General features: G+C 38.8%; 1 protein-coding gene across 2 annotated transcripts in view; it reads left to right on the forward strand.

Moving 5' to 3' along the window:
* Positions 1 to 22218, forward strand: part of dpp6a (dipeptidyl-peptidase 6a) — a 615874-nt gene that overhangs the window by 57588 nt on the left and 536068 nt on the right. The window contains exon 1 of one of the 2 annotated variants that reach the window (XM_049480881.1): positions 9168 to 9522. The exons of the other annotated variant lie outside the window; for it this stretch is intronic. Coding sequence (XP_049336838.1) covers positions 9472 to 9522 — 51 coding nt within the window. The 5' untranslated portion in view covers positions 9168 to 9471. Of the gene's footprint in view, positions 1 to 9167; positions 9523 to 22218 lie in introns of those variants that run through there. 2 annotated transcript variants of the gene reach the window in all.

Here is a 22218-nt window from a genome sequence, read left to right on the forward strand (position 1 = left end):
AAGTTTTTCTTTAAGGAGATGAGAATGTTCACATTCTCTGGAAAAAGGGCTGCTCTTTGAGCAGTCACAATGTCAGCGGTGTCGGCTACAGGATCGTCGATCCTCTTTTTGACTTCGAGGCTCGAGACCATGACATAATTTCTATCGATTTCGATGAAATATCCAAATCGTGACACCCCTAGTGTTTAGTGTTGAGGGTCGTTGTCTTGTTGAAGTATCCAGCCCCGGCGCTTCAAACTTCAACTTTCTTACTGATTCTTCAACATTGTTCTGAAGAATCTGCTGATATTGACTGAAATCCATGCGACCCCTAATTTTATCAAGATTCCCAGTACCTGCACTGATCACACAGCCCCACAGCATGATGGAACTGGCACTAAATTTTACTGTGGGGAACAGAAAAGTCAGTGTTTGTGTTGGAATGCTGTGTCCTTTTATTCTCCATGCATAAAAATAACCCTCGCTCCAAATAACTCTAATAATTTTAGCTTCATCAGTCCACCTTTATCAGAACCTTATTCCAAAATGAAGCCGGCTTGTTTAAATGTGCTTTAGCATACCTGAAGCGACTCTGTTTGTGGCGTGTGCTCAGAAAAGGCTTCTTCTGCATTAATTTCTCTCCCATACAGCCTCTCCTTGTGTAACGTGCGCTGAATAGTGAATAGTGATCGATGCACAGTGACACTATTATCTGCAGTAAGATGATGATGTAGGTGTTTGGAGCTCTGGAGGTCTGTAGGTAGATTGACTATGGCTTTTCTCTCCATCCTTCTCCTCTGCTTATCTGAGGTTTTTCTTGTTCTGCCACTTCAGGTCTTAACTAGAACTGTATCTGTTGTTCTTTCATTTCCTCACTCTGTTTTGTCACAGTGGAAACTGATCAGCTGAAATCTCTGAGATTATGAGCTTTTTATATCCTTCCTCTAAATAAACCATGATGTTGAATAATTTTTGTATTCAGGTCATTTGAGAGTTTTAGGAAGATGCAAAGAGCAGAAAAACTCTTGATAGATAGAAAAACTCTACCCGTTGTTTCTGGATGAGTATGAAGCGTTAATTATCTGGGTGTAATCTCTGAGGCAGGTTCTGCCTCGCAGGCTGGAACCCCGCCTCTCTAGAGCGAGCTCGACGTTCTCTGTGAAAGGTCTGATAAATAATGAAGCAGTGTACCTGCAGGAGTCGGGGGGGAAACAGAATCATCAGCAGTGTGTGTTCCCCCCAGCCAGCCCAGCTTTATCAAACAAAAACAAGAAGAGAAGAAAGAGATGGAGGGAGAGAGGGAGAGAGAGGGAGGGAGGGGGAGGTCTATTTCTCAAGTTTTTCCTCCCTTAAAATATACGCATTCACACACACACACACACTCACTAGGCTGGTTAAGATATGGTAAATGATAGGGAAGGGTGTCACCACTGATTTCTTGAATAGATTAGATTCTGATTCACAATGTTTCGTTTCTTTCTCCATAAAAGTTGTCAGTATCAGAGGGAAGCATGAAGTGCTGTAAGATTTTGTGGGAAAACAAAACTGCACTGACTTTAGACTTGATAATAAAACACAGTGGATCAACACCAGCAGATGACATGTCTCTCCAAACCATCACTGATCATCAGTAAATTTTACATTTCATTTGTAAATCAACGGAGCAGAGTTGAGGTCAAACTGCTCGAGGTCTAGTGTGAAGTTTCTACAATCAGTGATGGTTTGTAGAGACATGTCATCTGCTGGTGTTGAACCACTGTGTTTTATTATCAGGTGAATACTATGGATTTTTGATTTTTGATATATAATAAATGTAATACATGTATTTCCAGTGATGCGACATGCTTTACGTTATTAAACTCATGAGAGCTGAACAATGGAGACGCATTGTTCTTTTGAAAAAAATAGCTACTGCATCTACCTCATCTGTTTTCATTTGGTACATATATATATTGCTGCACTAAAAGGTAGTAATTCTCATTTGTGAAAGTTGGGTTTGATGTCACTTCAAAATAAAGTTGGAAAAAAGTAAGCAATGATAATATTTTATCATATTTTTCAAAGAATAACTGAAAACATACTTAAATGTGGTAAATCATGATATATATCGTTATCGTGATATAAAAAATTCGTGATAAATGATTTTTCCAAAACCGCCCAGCACTACTACAGAGTAAAGAATGGGAGTACTTTTAAATTGATTTGTAGTTAAAACTTTAAGGCAGTTTTGGACTTTTTGAAGTTTTTGCAGTTTTTTACTATTTCTCATGGTTGTGACATCGCCATAGGTTAGCAGTGTGAAATAGAAAACTCTGGATTATTTGGGCCCATTAAACAACACAAGTACCAGTGCAGTGTGAGCACTTATATAAATTGAAAACATGCCTCCAAACCATTTATTATTTTTCTGCTGATGCTGAAGAAGCACCAGCATCCTGCAGAAGCATCTCTTTTTGCATCAGTAATGGAGGACCTCCAGGGCCTCGTTGCATAACGCTGCAAATTATTGATTTTGAGCGTAAATGAAGACAGTGCTGGTGTTAATGTTCTCGGTTTTCCTCCTCGGACTGTGTGCAGAATTTTCTGCTGTTTTTATTTGTCCTGGAGGGGGGAGTTGCTCATGCTCCTCGTCTATCAGGTGGCCAGCAGCTTCCTCTGAGCTCCACTGGCTGCAGATCCAACGCTTTCTTCTTCTTCAGCTTGGAATGCAGTCAGCCTTGGTACAGTCACTGGTGGAAACAGATTGCAGGGAGAGATTTGCATCATTCTACAGTTTTTCAGAGTAGCTGGAACTCATTAGAGACAATGCGAGATGTATTCAGTGTTTTCAATGTTTTCACTGTTTTCTACCACTAGTGCATCTAAAAAAAAAGTGGAATATCATTGAAAAGTAAAATAAAATGGTTGGGCCTGCATTGTCGGGTCAAGAACAGGTGCAAATCATCTTTTACGTTGAGATGGTTATTAGTGTTTTAGATCGTACAGAAAATCCAGATTCACAGAGAAATGTTGATTTTTTTTCAGTGCCATTGAACTTATTGAACAGTAAAATCCAGAAATCAGGCAGAGAGAGTTCTTCGCCACATACCCCACACTGCAGTCGTGCATCTTCTCCTTCGCTCCATTTTAAGCATGTGTGAACCTGAATCGAGATTGAGATTGAATCGATTGAGGCGAATGAGTCAGTTTGAATCAGCGAAAAGATACTTTATAAAAAAAAGTGACCGATTTTAAAGCATGCGGTTCCCTGAATTATGCCTGAGACTGAGTCGGTTTGATTCAGTAAAGAAAAATAAAAGGTTAGTGCCCAAATCTCAAGGTGACCCCCTGGAAGTATGTCATGACCTCCTGGGGGTTCCGACCCCCAAGTTTAGAACTCCTGCTTCACAGATTTAAAAACATGTATTATGCAAATTAGGCGATGGCGTCATCTAGCGACTTCTAGTGACTTTTAGGACAGCCAGTCGCTTCTTTCCTTACTGAGGAGTTGGAAACACTATTAGACACTAGATTTTACAGCATTTTCAAAACAAAAAGTACACAATGTTACATGTAGCTCTTTTTAAAATACAGTGGAGTAGTGAAGAGTTTCTGTACATGAGCTGCGAATAATTGCTGGAAGCTATAATGTAGCAGCAGAGCTCTCTACAGTTCATTCATCAGCATCCGCTCACGTCCGGATACTGATGCTTTATGGGCTGCCTCACCTCCGGTGGCGTGGCGTCATAAACAGGATTCATTAAGATTATTGAAGAATGAGCGTGAGTGTGTGCGATGTAAGTGTGTGTGATGTGAGTGTGTATGAGTGTGTGTGTGATATGAATGTGTATGTGGAAGGCAGTAGTTTATGATTGGGCTCTGGCAGCCCCCTCTGGAGGGATCGATTGCGTGTCGTGTTGAAGGCTGTTTTGTGCCGTTTTCTTTGCGCGGCAGGCTGGATCTCCTTCCGTGACGGATCTGGCATGCTGCTCTCTTACACACACACACACACTTATACACACACACACACAAAGACAAAACACTACCTTTCTACCCGAGGAGTGTGACAACACTGTGAGCTGCCGCGGAGTGCCTCAGGGCTCCGGTCTCTGTCCCTGTCACTTTTCTAAACTGCAGGAAATGCAGAGCTCCGGTTTTCTGGAGATCCCAACTGTGCCACTGTGCTGTGCCGAGCTGTGCCGTACTGTGCCGTGTCAGGAGAGGCGAAGGCAGGGAAATATCTGCTATTTTTCTCACTGAAGGCACCAGTGAACACTCTAACTACTGCAGGACCTCCAGGAGAGTGGCCTGACCGCCTTCTGAAATATCCGCCTAACCATGGCAGTGTGACAGACATGGGCCATTTGACAGAGGCCAAGACTTTAATAGGATGGGGTGTGTATATGTGTGTATATGTGTGTGTGTAAAAATGTGTGTGTGTCTAGATATGCATTAAAATGCTGTGGTTTTCTCACTTCTGTTGAAATAGAAATAGAGTCCCTCTGGGTTCAGCACTCCTGTCATATTCCAGTTTTCTTACTGCTGGGTTTTTTTTTTATATATATGAAATTATGATTCAGTAGTGTGTGTTTTTTGTTAAAGTGTGTTTGTGTGTGTTTGTGTCCGGTGTTAATCTGATCTGTCCAGATTCGATGCAGGTGTTGCAGTGCTTTATCTCGATGCCACAGCTCGAGGTGTGTCGCCTACTAATGTGGAGGTATTTTCCTGCTTCTGGGCTCCCAAAGGAGCTTTAAGACAGTGTGCCACGGTAACAAAATACTAGCATAATAATACTATTACATCATTTACAGCAACTAACTTTTGTATTACTAAGAACAGATATTGGGCTTCCTATATAAATATAATTTAACTACCTAAATAACTAAAACAAATGAAGTACAACCACCCTGGAAGTTACAACATATAGATTACATTTACATTAATTCAACTATTTTTTGGGGGGAAACAAAGGCTATAAAACACACATTAGCTCAAAAACACAGGAGTCCATATGATCAAAGACACAGATGTATCTCAGCTATAGCTCTTGCAATAAATGTATTTTTTTATGTAACTGTCAGACAAATTCAGAGCAAGGAACACCAACAGGATCTCTCTGGGGAACAATATTCATATTCAATATTCAGCTCAGAAAATTGGGCTGAATGGTTGTTCTTTAAATAAGATCTCAAGTTAGTTGTAACAAAGTAAACATACCGGCTGATTTGCGTTGATGGTTCTCCTCACTAATTTGGCTTAAAGCCAAAATACTCCCAAAATACTCCCACACCGGAGCTGTGGAACTTTAAAACAAAGTCCATCCAGACTGGACTACTCTAAACCTTCTAAACCTTCTCTAAACCTGTTTAGTTTTGAGCATCTAAAGCATCTAAATATAGAAGCCCTAGGGCTGGGCAGTGTATCGCACATCATACAGTACATATACAGCACCAGTCAAAAGTTTGGACACACCTCTTCTTCCCATTCAATGTATTTTTTTATTTTTCTTTTTATTATCTTTTTCATTGTAAATTTAATATTGAAGACTATATTAAAGATATATAGGAACACATGCAGAATTATTCTTATTAAACAAACCAAATTATGTTTTCTATTTTAGATTCTTCTAAGTATCATATTTATCTTTGAGGACAGATCTGCAGACTCTTGGTGAGATTTTAATCTCAGTGTCTTCATGAGGGAGAGTCACCTAGAATAGTTTTCTCAGCGTCTTGAAGGAAGGAGTTCCTGGAGGTGCTGAACAATAGCTGCTGCTTTTCCTTCACGCTGTGAAGCTCCAGTTCATCCCAATTAAATCACCTCAAATCACCATCTCAGTTCATCAGGTTTAGATTAGTGGATTAATGTGGAGGACTAACACTTTTTAACTGTTTACTACAGAATTCCATATGTGTCCATTAATCATTTTCATGGCTTATAAAAAAAAAAGAAAAACTCTGAATGAGAAGGTGTTACCAAACTTTTAACTGGTACTGTATTTGAAACCATTTAATACAAGATACAAATTACTGTATGGTCAGAAGCAGCTCTACCTTGATCGTCTAATCTGTCAACTTTTGACATTTTATTTAAATTAAGCATATTTTTAGCTAAGTAAGTACACAATTAGTGCACCTTTCACTAAGGAGTGAGAGCAGGCAGATGGAGTGAATGAGAGAGGAATTAAAAGAGAGAGGACAGGTACTTAAAGAGAGAGAGAAAGAGAGAGAGCAGACAGATGGAGATAAAGTGAGAAGAAATACATCAAGTGAGAGAAAAGAGGTAGGGAAGGTACTTACAGAGAGACAGCAAAAGACAGAGAGAGAGAGAGAGAGAGAGAAAGAGAGTGGGTTTATGTGTATGTGTGTAGCTGTATCTCAACATGTCTTACAGTCATTTACTCACCATGGGAGAATCCTGCTAATCATGTGAGAGGTGGGATGCTTACTGAGTATAATCAACTTTTGACATGTTTATTAGTGGTGTCATAGTGGATATTTATCTATAAATAAAATAATTAAGAAATGTAAAATGCAGTTTTATATTTATAAGATAAACTGGATAGAGGAAACTTTTTTTTTTTTACTTTATTATAAACATCTCAACTTGGTTGTAAGGATTTCTGAATTCTGAATTAGATCTTAATTAGCTGAGTATAAAAGAGCTTTTTCAAAAAAAAAAATTCAACCAACTCACCAAATGATAACGAAACTTTAATTTTATATTAATTAATTTTACGTTTTTTTTTTTTTTTTTATAAAATTTAGAGTATTCAAAGCTGAAATAACATGAGTTTTATCTTTTTTCTTTTTGGAAGGCCCTGCCTCTGTTTTCCTGCCTATGTTTTTTTTTATTTGACAAAAATTGACAGTAACAATATCAAGAAATTGCACAAAATCAAAAACATTTCATATCATATTACAATAATTATTAATATTGCCTCCGCCATGATCTGCTTTCTCTCACTCTCTGAACAAATCCCGTCCGGGAGGGGGGGAAAGCACTGCCCGCCCACACTAAAAACTGATTGGCTGTCTCACAGACTCTTTGCAGAGAACAGGCCAATCAGAACCCTCTGTTTTCTCTCTCTCCTTCCCACACGCGATTAGAGAGAAAAAGTCTGTGGCCTGTGTGCGCGTTTGGGGCGCTCGTTCTGAATTCCGGGAGATTATATGTGACTCGCGGGCATCAGGGAGCCACTACCGAAATGCGGGAGACTCCCGCAGCTTCAGGGAGACTTGGTTTGTCTGAGTTTGTTTATTTGGAGAGTTTCTCGCTCGGTTTGGTTTGGTTTCACACAGGCATAAAAAACTAAACGCACCAAAATGCGCACCAGTAGACCACGCGAGCACATCGTCTCCTCTGATTGGTCAGAGCTGAAAGTAAATATAGTGAGAAGATTCTGTGTTTCAGTGTGTATATCTGTATATCTATACAGTGTGAAGCTGCTTTGACACAGAATGCTGAAAATTTGCTGCTGCTCTTTTAAACACAGTGTTTTTAATGGGAGATGCAGTGCAAATGTGAGCAGTGAACGCTGCACAGACCGCGCTCTTAGTGTGTAAACAGCATGGGCAGCAGAGACAGAGAATTTTCCACTGAAAGCCCTTTATACAATAGTGTCCTTTTATAAAAAAAAATGTTTAACTTTACGTTTCATAGAGATTTTTCGTAGTAGTTCATAGATAAACGTTAGATAACCCAAACACTCCTAGTCTGTTAGCAGAACAAGACATTGACCAAAAGTCATTTTTATTTCAGTATATTGTTTTATTGTTGTTGTTGCAATTTATTGCTCTCATCACTGACCTTACCTGTAAAGTCTGTGTTGTGCTGAATTCAGCACCCCCGCCAGTAAAAGCACCCTCTCTCGGAGCGCGCACCTATGTCTTTATGGCTTTAACTTTACTTAGAAAATAGAAAAAAAAAAACAAGATACTGTTTTGAGCTATGCTGACTCATAAGAAATAAGGAAAATTAAACATTACACCTGCAGCCTCTTTCTCAAGAGAGAGAGAGAGTAGGGCTGCAATGATTTGTCGATATAATAGACAATGTCGATTATGTAAATTTGTCTACTATAAATTTCATTGTCGGCTAATCGTTTATTTGTAACAGTACCGCATTATACAAACTGCTTGGGACAGAAGTGCAATGGGAGATGGGTAAATGGCTCACTCACACTTTACACTCAACTTAGTTTGTGTCTCTCTATTAGAGCTGGGCGATATGGCCCCAAAAAAATATATACGATATTTTTCCCCTACTAAAATCTCCTAAAAGTCGCTAGAAGTCACTAAATGACGTCATTGCCTAATTTGCATGATACATGTTTTTGAAGCTGTAAAGGATTGACATTGTGAGAGAGAAAAAAGTGAGTAAAAAACACTCTAAATATGTTAGAAATGATACAAATAAACTTCAACAAATGAACAACTTCTGTTGCTTTTTAAATAGGCACTTCACTTCTCAAAATAACTTTATTTTTACGTAAATTACATGAATCAGTTTTTTGCTGTGTTGTTAAATGTTATTATAAGAGCATAAGAGGGGCGGGGCTGCGCGCGGGAGAGAGGGGCGGGGCTAAGCTCAGGGGAGTGTAGGTGGTGGAAATTAAAACTCAGAGAAAATCGATTTTTATAAAAACACATCGTCCTTAACTGTAAATTCGAATGAATCGATAAAATCGATTAATCGCCCAGCTCTACACTCTGTCAGTAATCTCAACATTTAAATGCCCTTTAAATCTTATGTTTAACTGTTTTTCTGTTGTTTTTAAGATGGAAAACATGGCAGAAATAATCATTGACTAATCGACTAATCGAAAAAATAATTGTCAGATTAATTGACTACCAAAATGATCATTAGTTGCAGCCCTTCTCGAGAGAGGGTGCTTTTCCTGGCGGGGTCCGGAATTCAGAACCATAGTAGTGCATTGTAATCTGCTTTTTCTGCATTATCATTTTTGGCTAAATGTCTAATGTCTAAACTAGTTCATAATTAGTACACAATTCCCATCTTTCACTGGTGAATGAGAGAATAAAAAGAGAGCAGACAGATGGAGTGATGAAGAGATGAAGTGAGAAGCAGTACATATTATAGAGTAAGAGACAAAGAGAAAGTATAAGTGAGAGAATTGAGATAGGAGGACAGGTAAAAGAGAAAGCGAGAGAAAACGAGAGAGAGAGAGAGAGAGAGTGTGTATGACTGTGTGAGAGAGTGTGGCGCGAGCATTCTGTCTGCTTGCTTCTCGGCGGGAAAACGGCACCCAGACGCGAGAGAGAGACGAGCGCACACACACACACACACACACACTGACTGGCACGCGCTGCTCGCCCCACATCGAGGCGTTTCAGCGTCCTGTCTGAGCTCTGAGATCAACAGGGCGGCGAGGAGCGTCAGCCGCGGACAAAGGGGAGACAACACACACCTACAAACACACCTAAACACACACACACACACACACTAACACACATACGAGAGGGAAGAGAGGAGCGACGGCAGGAGACAGACATGAAGGAGAAGAGTTTAATCGAGACGGCCACCATGCAGGGAAACATGCTGGTGAGTGGAGCTGTGTGTCATACACTCGCTGTCTCTTTCTGTGTGTGTGTGTGTGTGTGTGTGGACACACACACACAGATGTGTGAGGAGGAAGCATGTGTGTGCTCGGCAAGAACATGTGAGCTATGGTCTGGGATGGATGGATGGTCTTCTGAGACCTGTGAGCTTTTCTGATGAGCTTTTCTGATTTTCTGATGTGTGTGAGTGTGAGAGAGAGTGTATGTGTGTGTGTGTGTGTGTGTGTGAGTGTGTGAGAGAGAGAGAGAAAGAGAGATAGAGAGAGAGAGTGATAAAGTTCAATAAGAAAGCTCTGGCAGAGCTCCATCCCCTCATCTTTCTTCTCCTCCTCCTGTGGTATTGGAGTTATTGGTGTTTTCTGGTGTTATTGGGGGTCCGGGGGGCTTTGCTGACCCTGATGCTCCTCTGCTGTTTGTACTGAGAAGCAGAAGTCATGAAACTTTCACCCCTGAAGGTCCTGGAGGGCAGTGGTGTGTGTGTGTGTGTGTGTGTGTGTGTGTGTGTGTGTGTGTGTGTGTGTGTGTGTGTGTGTGAGAGTGTGTGTGTGTGTGTGTGTGTGTGTGTGTGCACTGTGTTATTGCCCCTGCCGGGCCTGTGTGTGTGTGTGTGGGGGGCAGGTGAATCAGACTGAGGGTCTTTTCTTTATTGAAAAGGGTATCTGGGGTCAGTTTTGCTGAATTACACAAGTTTACCAACCTGAAACACAACAGTGCAGATAATACTGTATAATATATCTAACATATAATAATTCTATAATAATTATAAGAGTAATAATATATTAATAATGGTACAAACATAATGTGTTAAATGTTAATTTAGGGATTATTGGCATTTTTTTCTAGCCATTTATGTATCTTTCAAAGAATCGACTGTTGATGCATACACTTTTTAAACTGCATATCTATCTATCTGTCTGTCTGTCTGTCTGTCTGTCTGTCTGTCTGGGGTCAGTTTTGCTGTATTACACAAGTTTACCAACCTTAAACACAACTGTGCAGATAATACTGTATAATAAATCAAACATAAATGAAATCTATAATAATTATAAGTGTAATAATGCATTAATAATGGTATAATAATAACACTGGGTAAACTGGAGGGACACTGACAGATGTTTGTATGTTTATTAATCAGATAATCCTTCCTGCACTGTGTACACTGTGAATATCAATTTAGGGATCAATGGTGATCAATAATGTTTCAGTTTATTTGTCTTTTCTAGCAGTATCTTCTATCGATCTATCTATCTATCTATCTATCTATCTATCTATCTATCTATCTATCTATCTATCTATCTATCTATCTATCTATTTGTCTGTCTGTCTGTCTATCTATCTATCTATCTATCTATCTATCTATCTATCTATCTATCTATCTATCTATCTATCTATCTATCTATCTATCTATCTATCTATCTATCTATCTATCACTGTCTGACTGTCTGTACATCTACTGATTTCTCTCTCTCTGACTACCAACTTTCTATTTGTCTGTCTGTCTGTCTGTCTGTGAAGCTTTTGATCTTTTGATACCAACCTTAAACACAACTGTGCAGATAATCTATCACTGACTGACTGTATATCCATTGATTTGTAGTGATTATCCATCCATCCATCTATTTATATAGCTAGCTATATATGGCTATATATATACAGCTCTGGAAAAAAAAATAAGAGACTGCTTAAAAATTACGAGTTTCTTTGATTTTACCAAATTGAAAAACTCTGGAACATAATCAAGAGGAAGATGGATGATCACAAGCCATCAAACCACCAAACTGAACTGCTTGAATTTTTGCACCAGGAGTAAAGCAGCATAAAGTTATCCAAAAGCAGTGTGTAAGACTGGTGGAGGAGAATATGATGCCAAGATGCATGAAAACAGTGATTAAAAACCAGGGTTATTCCACCAAATCTCCACCATATCTTAACTCTTAAAACTTTCTAAATTCTCATTTTCTGTAAATAAATGCTTTAAATGACAATATTTCAATTTGGAATTTGGGATAAATGTTGTTTGTAGTTTATAGAATAAAACAACAATGTTCATTTTACTCAAACATAAACCTATAAATAGCAACATCAGAGAAACTGATGCAGAAACTGAAGTGATCTCTTTATGTTTTCCAGAGCTGTATATGGTGGTGGTGTGTAGAGGAGCTGTATGGGCCGTGGTGATGTTCTGTGGGGGTGTTCTCTGTGAGGCTCCTCCTGTGTTTTTGGACGTGCTGGAGGAGAATGAGGAGAGTGAGGGTGTGTGTACTCCAGCATCTGCTGCTGCTGCCACTGTATATAGGTGTTTTCTGCTTTGTTCTCTTTACAGTGGTGTGTGTGTGAGTGTGTGTTAGAGGTGTGGTGATGAAATAGCCTTGTGTTAAGTGTTACTGGCCCTCAAGAGTGCTGTTGTGATTCTGGTGGTCCTGGTTTTAGGTGGAGTTTTATGGGGGGGGCTGACCGTGGTGCAGTAGTGATTCTGGTTTTAAGGTCACTTCTCACTTCCACTTCACGCTGAGCTCTGACACGTTGCCTTCCAGCAGACTGCTCGCTCTGCCTGACAGGACACGAGGAGCGCGGGTCAGGGTGTCCTCTTTATCAGCCAAAACATTAAGACCACAGGCCTGATATTGTGAAGGTCTTTAACTTGTACCACCAAAACAGCTCTAACTTATCGAGGTGTGAACGGCTCAAGCTCAGTGAGGTTGTCCAGAATTGGACAACCAATTCTGTCTCCAGAATTGTCCTGTATTTGGTTCCATCCATCTTCCCATCAATTTTAACCATCTTCCCCTAACCATGTCCCTGCTGAAGAAAAGCAGGCCCAAACCATGATGCTGCCACCACCATGTTTGACAGTTTGGATCGTGTGTTCAGGGTGATGAGCTGTGTTGCTTTTACCCCAAACATAACGTTTGTTATTGCATTGTGGCCAAAAAGCTTCGATGTTGGTTTCATCTGACCAGAGAACCTTCTTCCACATGCTTGGTGTGTCTCCCAGGTGGCTTGTGGCTTTAATTTTAAACGAGACTTTTTATGGATATCTTTGAGAAATGGCTTTCTTTGTGCCACTCTTCCATAAAGGCCAGGTTTGTGCAGAGTACGACTGATTGTTCTACTGTAGACAGAGGCTGTGTCTCAATTCAGGGGCTGTATCCTTCAAAGAACGCGGTCTACGAAGGTCTTGGAAGGATGGGTAGGCTGTGATGGCAGTACTGAAATGAGACAGTCTACCCTACGGAGTATTTCCTGGTTCCTGTTTGAGATTCTACCCGCCATAACTAAAGTCAGAGGTGAGAAATGAGCCACAGATTTTGATTCTAGTTTTGCTTCAGACCACAAAATACCAAATTAATTAAGTCCAGGTTAATTAACTGTCCAATTACTTAAATATTTTAATTGTGAATGGGTGGAACTGAACATAAACAAATAAAAGGGCGTTTGAAATGAAGTTGGAAAAAAGAGAATAAATTACATAATACATAGTACATAGTACATAATACTACATATACTACATAATACAGCCGACTCCTCTGCTGACTCCGCCCTTTTCGTGCTGAAATAAGCCGGCACGCAATGAATCTTGGGATACTGTAGGCTGCGAAGGATACACCTGGTGCATCCTTCGTTTCCGAGCAAAAGTAGGCCGCATTCGTTGGCCGTATTTGAAGGAGTCTTCGAAATGGGACAGCCTAGTCGCACCGCTGTGACGTCATCGGCCTTCAAATGAGTCCTTCGAAGGATGCAGCCCCTGAATTGAGACACAGCCAGAGTCTCCCACCTCAGCTGTAGATCTCTGCAGTTCATCCAGAGTGATCATGTGATCATGGGCCTCTTTAGGCTGCATCTCTGATTAGTCTTCTTCTCCTTGTTTGAGCTGAAAGTTTAGAGGGACGGCCGGGTCTTGGTTAGTAGATTAGCAGTGGTCTGATACTCCTTCCATTTCAATATGATCATTTGCACAGAGCTCCTTGAGATGTTTAAAGCTTGGGTAATCTTTTTGAATCCAAATCCAACTTTACACTTCTTCACAACAGTATCTCAGAGCTGCCTGGTGTGTTCCTTGGTCTTTATGATGCTCTCTGCATAGCTTTAAACAGAACTCTGAGACTCTGATCACAGATCAGGTGCATTTATACTGAGACTTGATTAAACACAGGTGGATTCTATTTATCATCATCAGTCATTTAGGTCAGCATTGGATCATTTAGAGATCCTCACTCAACTTCTGCAGTGAGTTTGCTGCACTGAAAGTAAAGGAGGCTGAATAATATTGCACGCCTCACGTTTTTTACTTCTAAAAAAAAGTTTAAAATATCCCAAAAAATTTGTTTCACTTTACAATTGTGGAACAATTTTTCAAAAAAAAAAAAAATACAGTTTCATATCTTTATGTTTGAAGCCTGAAATGTGGCAAAAGGTTGAAAAGTTCAAGGAGGCCGAATACGTTTGCAAGGCACAGTATACACAGGAGAGAACAGGCGAAAACAATCAATAGCTCGGAGAGCGGGAACTACCATAGCGCCACATGTTCTGTACTGTTAGAAGGTTTGTGTGTGATTGCATGCTGGGAAATTTTAAGTAGTTTTAAGTAGGGGTGTGACGAGATCTCGTGGATCGAGATTAAAACGTGACGATATTTCTCGTCAAACTTAAATCTCTCTCGCGGGAAAAAAACAGTTTAGTGTGGACTTTTTAAGAGGAATCTGGCAACACAGTAGTGATAGGAGCGAGTGTGGTGGCTGAGCAGTGAGAGCAGCTCTCCGCAGAAGAGGGAAATTGGGGCATTTGAATAGAAGATGCTTCTGCTACTTTTAAGTTGTATGTCTGGCTGCATTTTGGCTCCAGTGGAAACAATAAACGGTAACAGAGTGACCAACAAGACACAAACCATATATAAATACTGTAAGTAAATCCTACACGTGACTGTTTCATAGACAGCTGTACTAATCCCTTAACTCTGTACTGTATTTAAAAACATGTTCTGTCTCTGTTTCACTTCAAGCATAGTCTTAATATGAGATTTAGGAGAAAAAACACAAACCATAGTTTTAATATGACTGGTTGTGGTTTGCACTTATTGTTTGCACTATATAAGACCTAGAAAAGTTTTATTTGTATTTTTTATTCTTATTCTTATTTCTATTTCTTATAGAATCAATGTGTGAGAGAAACCAGTCTGTTAAATTTGCATTATATGATTTTGTTAAATAAAACTCTAGTTTTTAAGCCATTTTTCATTTTTGAAATGAAAAAAAAAAGAAAAAAAAAAAAGAATCTCGTCTCGTCTCATCTCGTTCTCGTGAACACAGTTTAGAGTTTAGAGTCCAGGGCACAGGATAACAATCAGATTTACTTTGTCAAAAGTTGATCATATAAATACCGTAAAACAAGACTGCAGTTATTCAGAATTTTCTCAGAACGAAGTGAAAACACAGTGTGATTGGTCAGAGTGCTCATTTGCATATTGATGCTGTGTGCCATATCAGTATTGCAGAGATGGTAAACAAACACTGAGCCGTATTAATTCAGGCCCAGTGCCCAAACACCTACAGCAACATCTATAATCAATGTAAAGCAGAAAATGAATGAGGTTCAGCCTGATTCTGTGCTGTAAGATGAATAACTGAATGATCAGTGTAAAATAGAGACGACTGATGAATGAAGTGATTTAGAGCTGCGGGAAGTATTTGATGATGAATGTGATCATGAGATAATATTTTAAAACAGTATCGTCACTCAGATAACTGATCATTTAGCTCTACAATAGAACTCTGTGGAGAAGATGAGCCCATTGACACTACTTGAAGGTAGTGGGAAGTGTCACCCTGATTGGTTTATTGCAATTAATTAAGGTAATTAGAGCCGCGCAAGGTGTACTTTTCCCGTCGTTATGATAGCAAAGACACACTGACACCGCCTAAATTAAACTACACAGTGCCTACTTCACAGCTCGCCTATAGATCACTACAATAGGACCCAGTATTTTGTAAAAAAACATATATTAAATAAATTGATGTTTTTTTTTTTTTTTTACTAATTAAACTTTTTTTTTTATGGCACCACTCAAAGAACCACGGTTTGTAGAACTTTTATTTTGAAAAGAAGCTGCATCAGTTCATTGTTTACAATAATAAGAAATAAATGAAAACTAAGAAATAAAGAAAAGTAAAATTAATACACTATTCTAGTAATGAAAAAAAGAATATATAATTCAGTGTGTGTACAGCTCTGAAAAAAAGAGGCCACTTTAGTTTCAGAATCAGTTTCTCTGATTTTGCTATTTATAGGTTTATGTTTGACTAAAATGAACATTTTTGTTTTATTTTATAAACTATGGACAACAATTTATCCCAAATTCCAAATATAATATTGTCATTTAGAGCATTTATGTGCAGAAAATGAGTGAAAAATGGCTGAAACAACACAAAAGATGCAGAGCTTTCAGACCTCAAATAATGCAAAGAAAACAAAAAGTTCATATTCACATTCAAGTTTTAAGAGTTCAGAAATCAATATTTGGAGGAATAATCACAGTTTTTGTTTTTATGCATCTTGGCATCATGTTCTCCTCCACCAGTCTTACACACTGCTTTTGGATAACTTTATGCAAAAATTTAAGCAGTTCAGTTTGGTTTGATGGCTTGTTAATGGCATCGTTTTTAAGTGGTCTCTTATTTATTGTTTTCCAGAGTTGTATGTACTATTAAAAATAAAAAATGTTGGCATAGAACCAATAAAAATGATATTAGATATTGGATAGAGCGCGACAGAGAAGAAGAATCCTTGGGGAAATCTTTCTTAGGAGTACAATACATTTTTTTTTACCCAGAGAGATTTTGCCTGTGCATCCGTAAGAACAGTGTGTGTGTGTGTGTGTGTGTGTGTGTGTGTGTGTGTGTGTGTGTGTGTGTGTGTGTATGTGTGTGTGGTGATGCGAGTGCGGCGGAGCCTGGCTGACAGGCTGTCCTGTGCTGTTAGAGTCCGAGTCAGCGGGGAGACGGGTGAATTGTTGAACATGTACAGCGTTCAGTCATGGCGCTCAGGTGCGAGACTCGAGCCGATGGGAGGAACGATAAACAAAGTGACACGGTGAACGCGAGGCCGGGAAGTGTCACAATCCTCATCCCGCAGTTAATACCCTGCTGTAGGATATTACTGAGGAGGGATTTGAGCTGAAAATCACATTTTATCTTCATACCGGACTGACAGATCAGATTCTCCCATTAAATCTGCTCACAATTCAACCCTGCGGATTTCACGATATCGAGAGTTAACGAAATCATACTGACATGCCAAAAGTCATGGGACAGTATTATGTAAATTAAGTCTTGAGGGTGAGGTGTTATCTTGTGAGTGAGGTTAAACACTAGCCAGTGTGCTCCTGGTTAAGTGATGTGAATTATGGGAGTTGGAGTGAGTCAGATTATGAGTGCGTAGTAGGTGTTTCCAATAAAGTGGCCACATTGAGTGGAAGTACAAACTAATTGGTGTTTCTATTAAAGTGACCAGCGAATAAAAGTAAATAAACTCAGGTGTTTCTAATAAAGTGGCCACAGTGAGTGGAAGTAAAAGGCTACAGTAGGTGTTTCTAATAAAGTGGCCATAGTGAGTGGAAATACAAACTAATTGGTGTTTCTATTAAAGTGACCAGCGAATAAAAGTACATAAACTCAGGTGTTTCTAATAAAGTGGCCACATGGAGAGGAAGCACAAGGTTACAGTAGGTGTTTTTAATAAAGTGGCCAGTTAGTTTAAGTATAAGATTACACTAGGCATTTCTAATAAAGTGGCCACAGTGAGTGGAAGTATAAGGTTACAGTAGGTGTTTCTAATAAAGTGGCCAATAAGAGGAAGTAGTAGATGTTTCTAATAAAGTGGCCACAGTGAGTAGAAGTATAAGGTTACAGTAGGTGTTTCTAATAAAGTGGCCACAGTAAATGGAAGTATAAGGCTACAGTAGGTGTTTCTAATAAAGTGGCCAATAAGAGGAAGTAGTAGATGTTTCTAATAAAGTGGCCAGTTAGTTTAAGTATAAGATTACACTAGGCATTTCTAATAAAGTGGCCACAGTGAGTGGAAGTATAAGGCTACAGTAGGTGTTTCTAATAAAGTGGCCACAGTGAGTGGAAGTATAAGGTTACAGGAGGTGTTTCTAATAAAGTGGCCACAGTGAGTGGAAGTATAAGGTTACAGTAGGTGTTTCTAATAAAGTGGCCACAGTGAGTGGAAGTATAAGGCTACAGTAGGTGTTTCTAATAAAGTGGCCACAGTGAGTGGAAGTATAAGGCTACAGTAGGTGTTTCTAATAAAGTGGCCACAGTGAGTGGAAGTATAAGGCTACAGTAGGTGTTTCTAATAAAGTGGCCACAGTGAGTGGAAGTTGTGTGTGTAAAAGATCACTTTCTGCTGCAGCAGGTTCTGCTGTGTGGAGCTAAATTGGTAGATATTGATGGGAAGTCCTGCTGTTTGGAGAATGGGAAAACCCAGAGTAGTGGTGTAACATGCTGTCCGAGCACATCTCACCGCGGGCTTCAGTCTTTACAGCCTGTATATTCAGCTCTTTCTGATAGAGCTGGTAATACAGTGAACTGCAGTCAGTATGAGGCTGTAAGTCTCAGTACTAATTAATAGTCGAGTAATTGACTGGTTTATTTGAGAATAAATGAAATTACATGAGTTTTAAATGGATGATAAATGCCAAAAAACATTAAAAACAAAGTCTATTGCATGAGGTTTAGTCTTTACCATCTACAATCTGACATTTCACAATAAATGCTTGTGTGTGTGTGTGTTTGACGCACTTGGTAGTTGTCCAGCACTTTGCTGTGATTACTGCTCTTTCCTGTCAGTGCTCGCTGCCAGCAGCCCCTCCAGGGCATTATGGGTAATGCTGGAGAAAAGCTAATGTGGCTCATTGGCTCGAATACATGCTCTGAACATGTGATTCATTGGATACAAAGAAGATGTGATGAATTATCTGCATAAAGGGAAAATAAATAGGGAGATTATTACAGAATAAATTAATTGTTTCTTCTGAAATCAAGGGTATTAAATCTATTTTTCCTGCTTCTGTTGCAATAACTGTCTCTACAGTCCAGGGAAGACTTTATACTAGATTGTGAAGCATTGCTGTGAGGATTTGATTGCATTCAGGAACAAAAGCAGTGTTCACATTGCAGGCCACCTTGCTCAAATCTGATTTGGCTATCTTCACGGTTCACATTCACAAATGTAAATGTAAGTGATCTGTATTTGTGTGTAATGTGAACGAATCTGTTTCTGAAACGCCTCACATGCGCCTCACATTAGCCTCACATTAATACTTGTATAAACATCTCCTTCTTTACCAACAACAAAAAACTCATATTTAAGAGATGACTAGTAGCTTTATAAAGGGAAATGGATGAGTTTGTTAGCAGCTCATATGTGGAGCATCTTTTGCTGAAGTGGAGAAACAGGAAACAGCTGGTCTGAAGTTCATGCTCAGGTCGAGGAGGTGTGAAAAGGCCAGGCGGTTTGCTTTTGCTTTTTCAGCTGCACCAAGAGATGTGTTGTGGGTACGAGAGAGAAGTACGTAGCGCTAATGTGTAAAAAAGATGCATGAATTCCGATTTATTTGACCGTTCACATTCATGTTGCATGTCTTTGGATCGGATACGTATCTGGTTTATATGGAAGTCTATTTCCGCCACCTGAAGAAAAAAAAACGTCCTCAACTAAGTCATAATTATGAGATAGTAAGTCATAATTATGAGATAGTAAGTCATAATTATGGGATAGTAAGTCATAATTATGAGATAGTAAGTCATAATTATGAGATAGTAAGTCATAATTATGGGATAGTAAGTCATAATTATGAGATAGTAAGTCATAATTATGAGATAGTAAGTCATAATTATGAGATACTAAGTCATAATTATGAGATAGTAAGTCATAATTATGAGATAAAAAAGTCATAATTATGAGATAGTAAGTCATATTTATGAGATAAAAAGTCATAATTATGAGATAAAAAGTCATAATTATGAGATACTAAGTCATAATTATGAGATAGAAAGTCATAATTATGAGATTACTTTTTATCTCATAAATATGACTTACTATCTCATAATTATGACTTACTATCTCATAATTATGACTTACTATCTCATAATTATGACTTTTCTATCTCATAATTATGACTTAGTTGAGGACGTTTTTTTTTCTTCAGGTGGCGGAAATGGGCTTCCATAGGTTTAGGACCATATATGAAAGTGACTCAAATCTGATTAAAAAAAAAAACTGATTTGGCACGTTCACACAGCCATGGAAAAATCAGATCTGAGCCACATTGAGCAAAAAACAGTTTTGAGTCACTTCAGCCTGGTAATGTAAACATAGCCTAAATATTGGATGGAGCCCAATATTGGGTGCTTTACACCCCTCTACAGCCCACCCATATAGGTTCACGTTCATCTGCCCTAAAGAATCCTGTTCATCCTCACATCTTCACAAGATAACACCTCCAACATAGACAGCTGTGGTGGAAGTTCCCAAGCATATTGTAACACTACATGATCTTTCACGTACAGTACCAGTCACCTCTTCTTATACGGTGTGTTTTCTTTCTTTTTATGATTTTTCTTTACATTGTAAATTTAATATTGAAGACTATATTAAAGCTATACAGGAACACATGTGGAATTATTCTGTTAAACAAACCAGAATATTTTATGTTTTATACTTCATATTCTTCTAAGTAGCACATTTATCAGGACAAATCTGCAGACTCTTGGTGAGATTTTAATCTCAGTGTCTTCATGAGGGAGAGTGACCTGGAAAAGTTTTCTCAGCGTCTTGAAGGAAGGAGTTTCTGGAGGTGCTGAACCATAGCTGCTGCTTTTCCTTCACGCTGTGAAGCTCCAGCTCCTCCCAATTAAATCACCTCAAATCACCATCTCAGTTCATCAGGTTTAGATTGTTACGGTTACTGTCTTAATAACACAATAGAAACGAGAAGGGTACCATCAAATAAGAGCAGATACATGTTTCACTAAACCACAAATTCACCAAATACAAAAAATACAGAAATCAAAATCAGAACCTACAAACTCATTGATTGATAAATGCAAAAAACACCCACAGAAATACTTTGTCCAGTCTTTTAAACTATTTTAATAGGATCTTCAAAAATATTGGAAAATTCTCACCAGGTCTGGTGAGGTCAGTCTGAAATAGCCCTTAGATGTCCAAAGAAATCCTGAAAAAGGTAGTAAAACAGCAAAAAAAAAGCTTCAGTGAAGTTGTTGTAGATCAGGGGTGTCCAAACTTTTTTTGTTGGAGGCCAGAAGGAGAAATATATTTGAAGTCACGGGCCACAGACTCTGTAATAAAACAAATAATGAAATATACCACTTTAAATAATACATTTTTCCTGATTATTTCATTTACACACCATTTTACTTGACTTACTATCTTTATCTTTGACAGTGTTGTGTAAACTAAGATTTTTTAAAATTGATGTTTCATTTAATGATGTCTCCTAATATGAAACTCCTTAATTACGGCAACTTTTAGACTCTTTGGCCTGTTTTTCTGCGCTAGAAATGCGCACTCTCTCTGCTTTTAGACTCTTTGCCCCGTTTTTCTGCGCTAGAAATGCGCACTCTCTCTGCTTTTAGACTCTTTGCCCCGTTTTTCTGCGCTAGAAATGCGCACTCTCTCTGCTTTTAGACTCTTTGCCCCGTTTTTCTGCGCTAGAAATGCGCACTCTCTCTGCTTTTAGACTCTTTGCCCCTTTTTTCTGCGCTAGAAATGCGCACTCTCTCTGCTTTTAGACTCTTTGCCCCGTTTTTCTGCGCTAGAAATGCGCACTCTCTCCGCTTTTAGACTCTTTGGCCCGTTTCTGACACCTAGCGTTCAAACTTTGAATCTCATATTATAAAAACCTGCTTAACAGCGGGCCAACTTTCATTCTATTTCTAAAATACCTCGCGGGCCGCTCCAAAAAAGGAAACGGGCCACAAATGGCCTGCGGGCCGTAGTTTGGACACCCCTGTTGTAGATGATTGCAAGATTTGTCCTTTACAAGTCTTTACAGGTTAACTGACAGAGAGCAAAAAGGAGAACAAAAATAGAAAAACAAGAATCTTTCTGTAAAGAAAAAAAAACTGAACAAATCTCCAATAAGTACAAAAAAATACCATTATTTTTCTAACAAAAATATAGTTAAACCACTTTGAACTTAAAGTTCCTCAAACAAAGGTTCATTAGTCAGAGAAATGAAGCAACAGCTTCCTCTAAACCTCCATTGTTACCACATGGCTTCCATCTTTGGATGTCTTGTAATCTGGGCTAATTAACCAGTACTGCCCCCAAAGGTTGGGGTAGGAATTACAACAAAAAAATGTGAGTGCTGTCACAAGATCAGGGGATTAATGTGAAGAATAACCACTTTATAACTTTTTTATGTATTTTATATTAGTCTATGATGTACAAATTAAATAAAGAAATTAAGAAAAAAACATTGAATGAGAAGAGAAATGTCCAAATTTTTGACTTCTTTCTACAGATTTCTCAGTTCAAAACTAGCTTTTTTTAGCCTTTAGGTGATTCAGCAGAAAAATGAGCAGAAATTCTGTGTCATTTTCTCCTCCTCTTCTTCAGCTCTATCCTGCACTGTAGCTTCTCCACAGGCTGAGTG

Source organism: Astyanax mexicanus, chromosome 6 (genome assembly GCF_023375975.1).
Source record: "Astyanax mexicanus isolate ESR-SI-001 chromosome 6, AstMex3_surface, whole genome shotgun sequence".
Lineage (NCBI taxonomy): Eukaryota > Metazoa > Chordata > Actinopteri > Characiformes > Acestrorhamphidae > Astyanax > Astyanax mexicanus.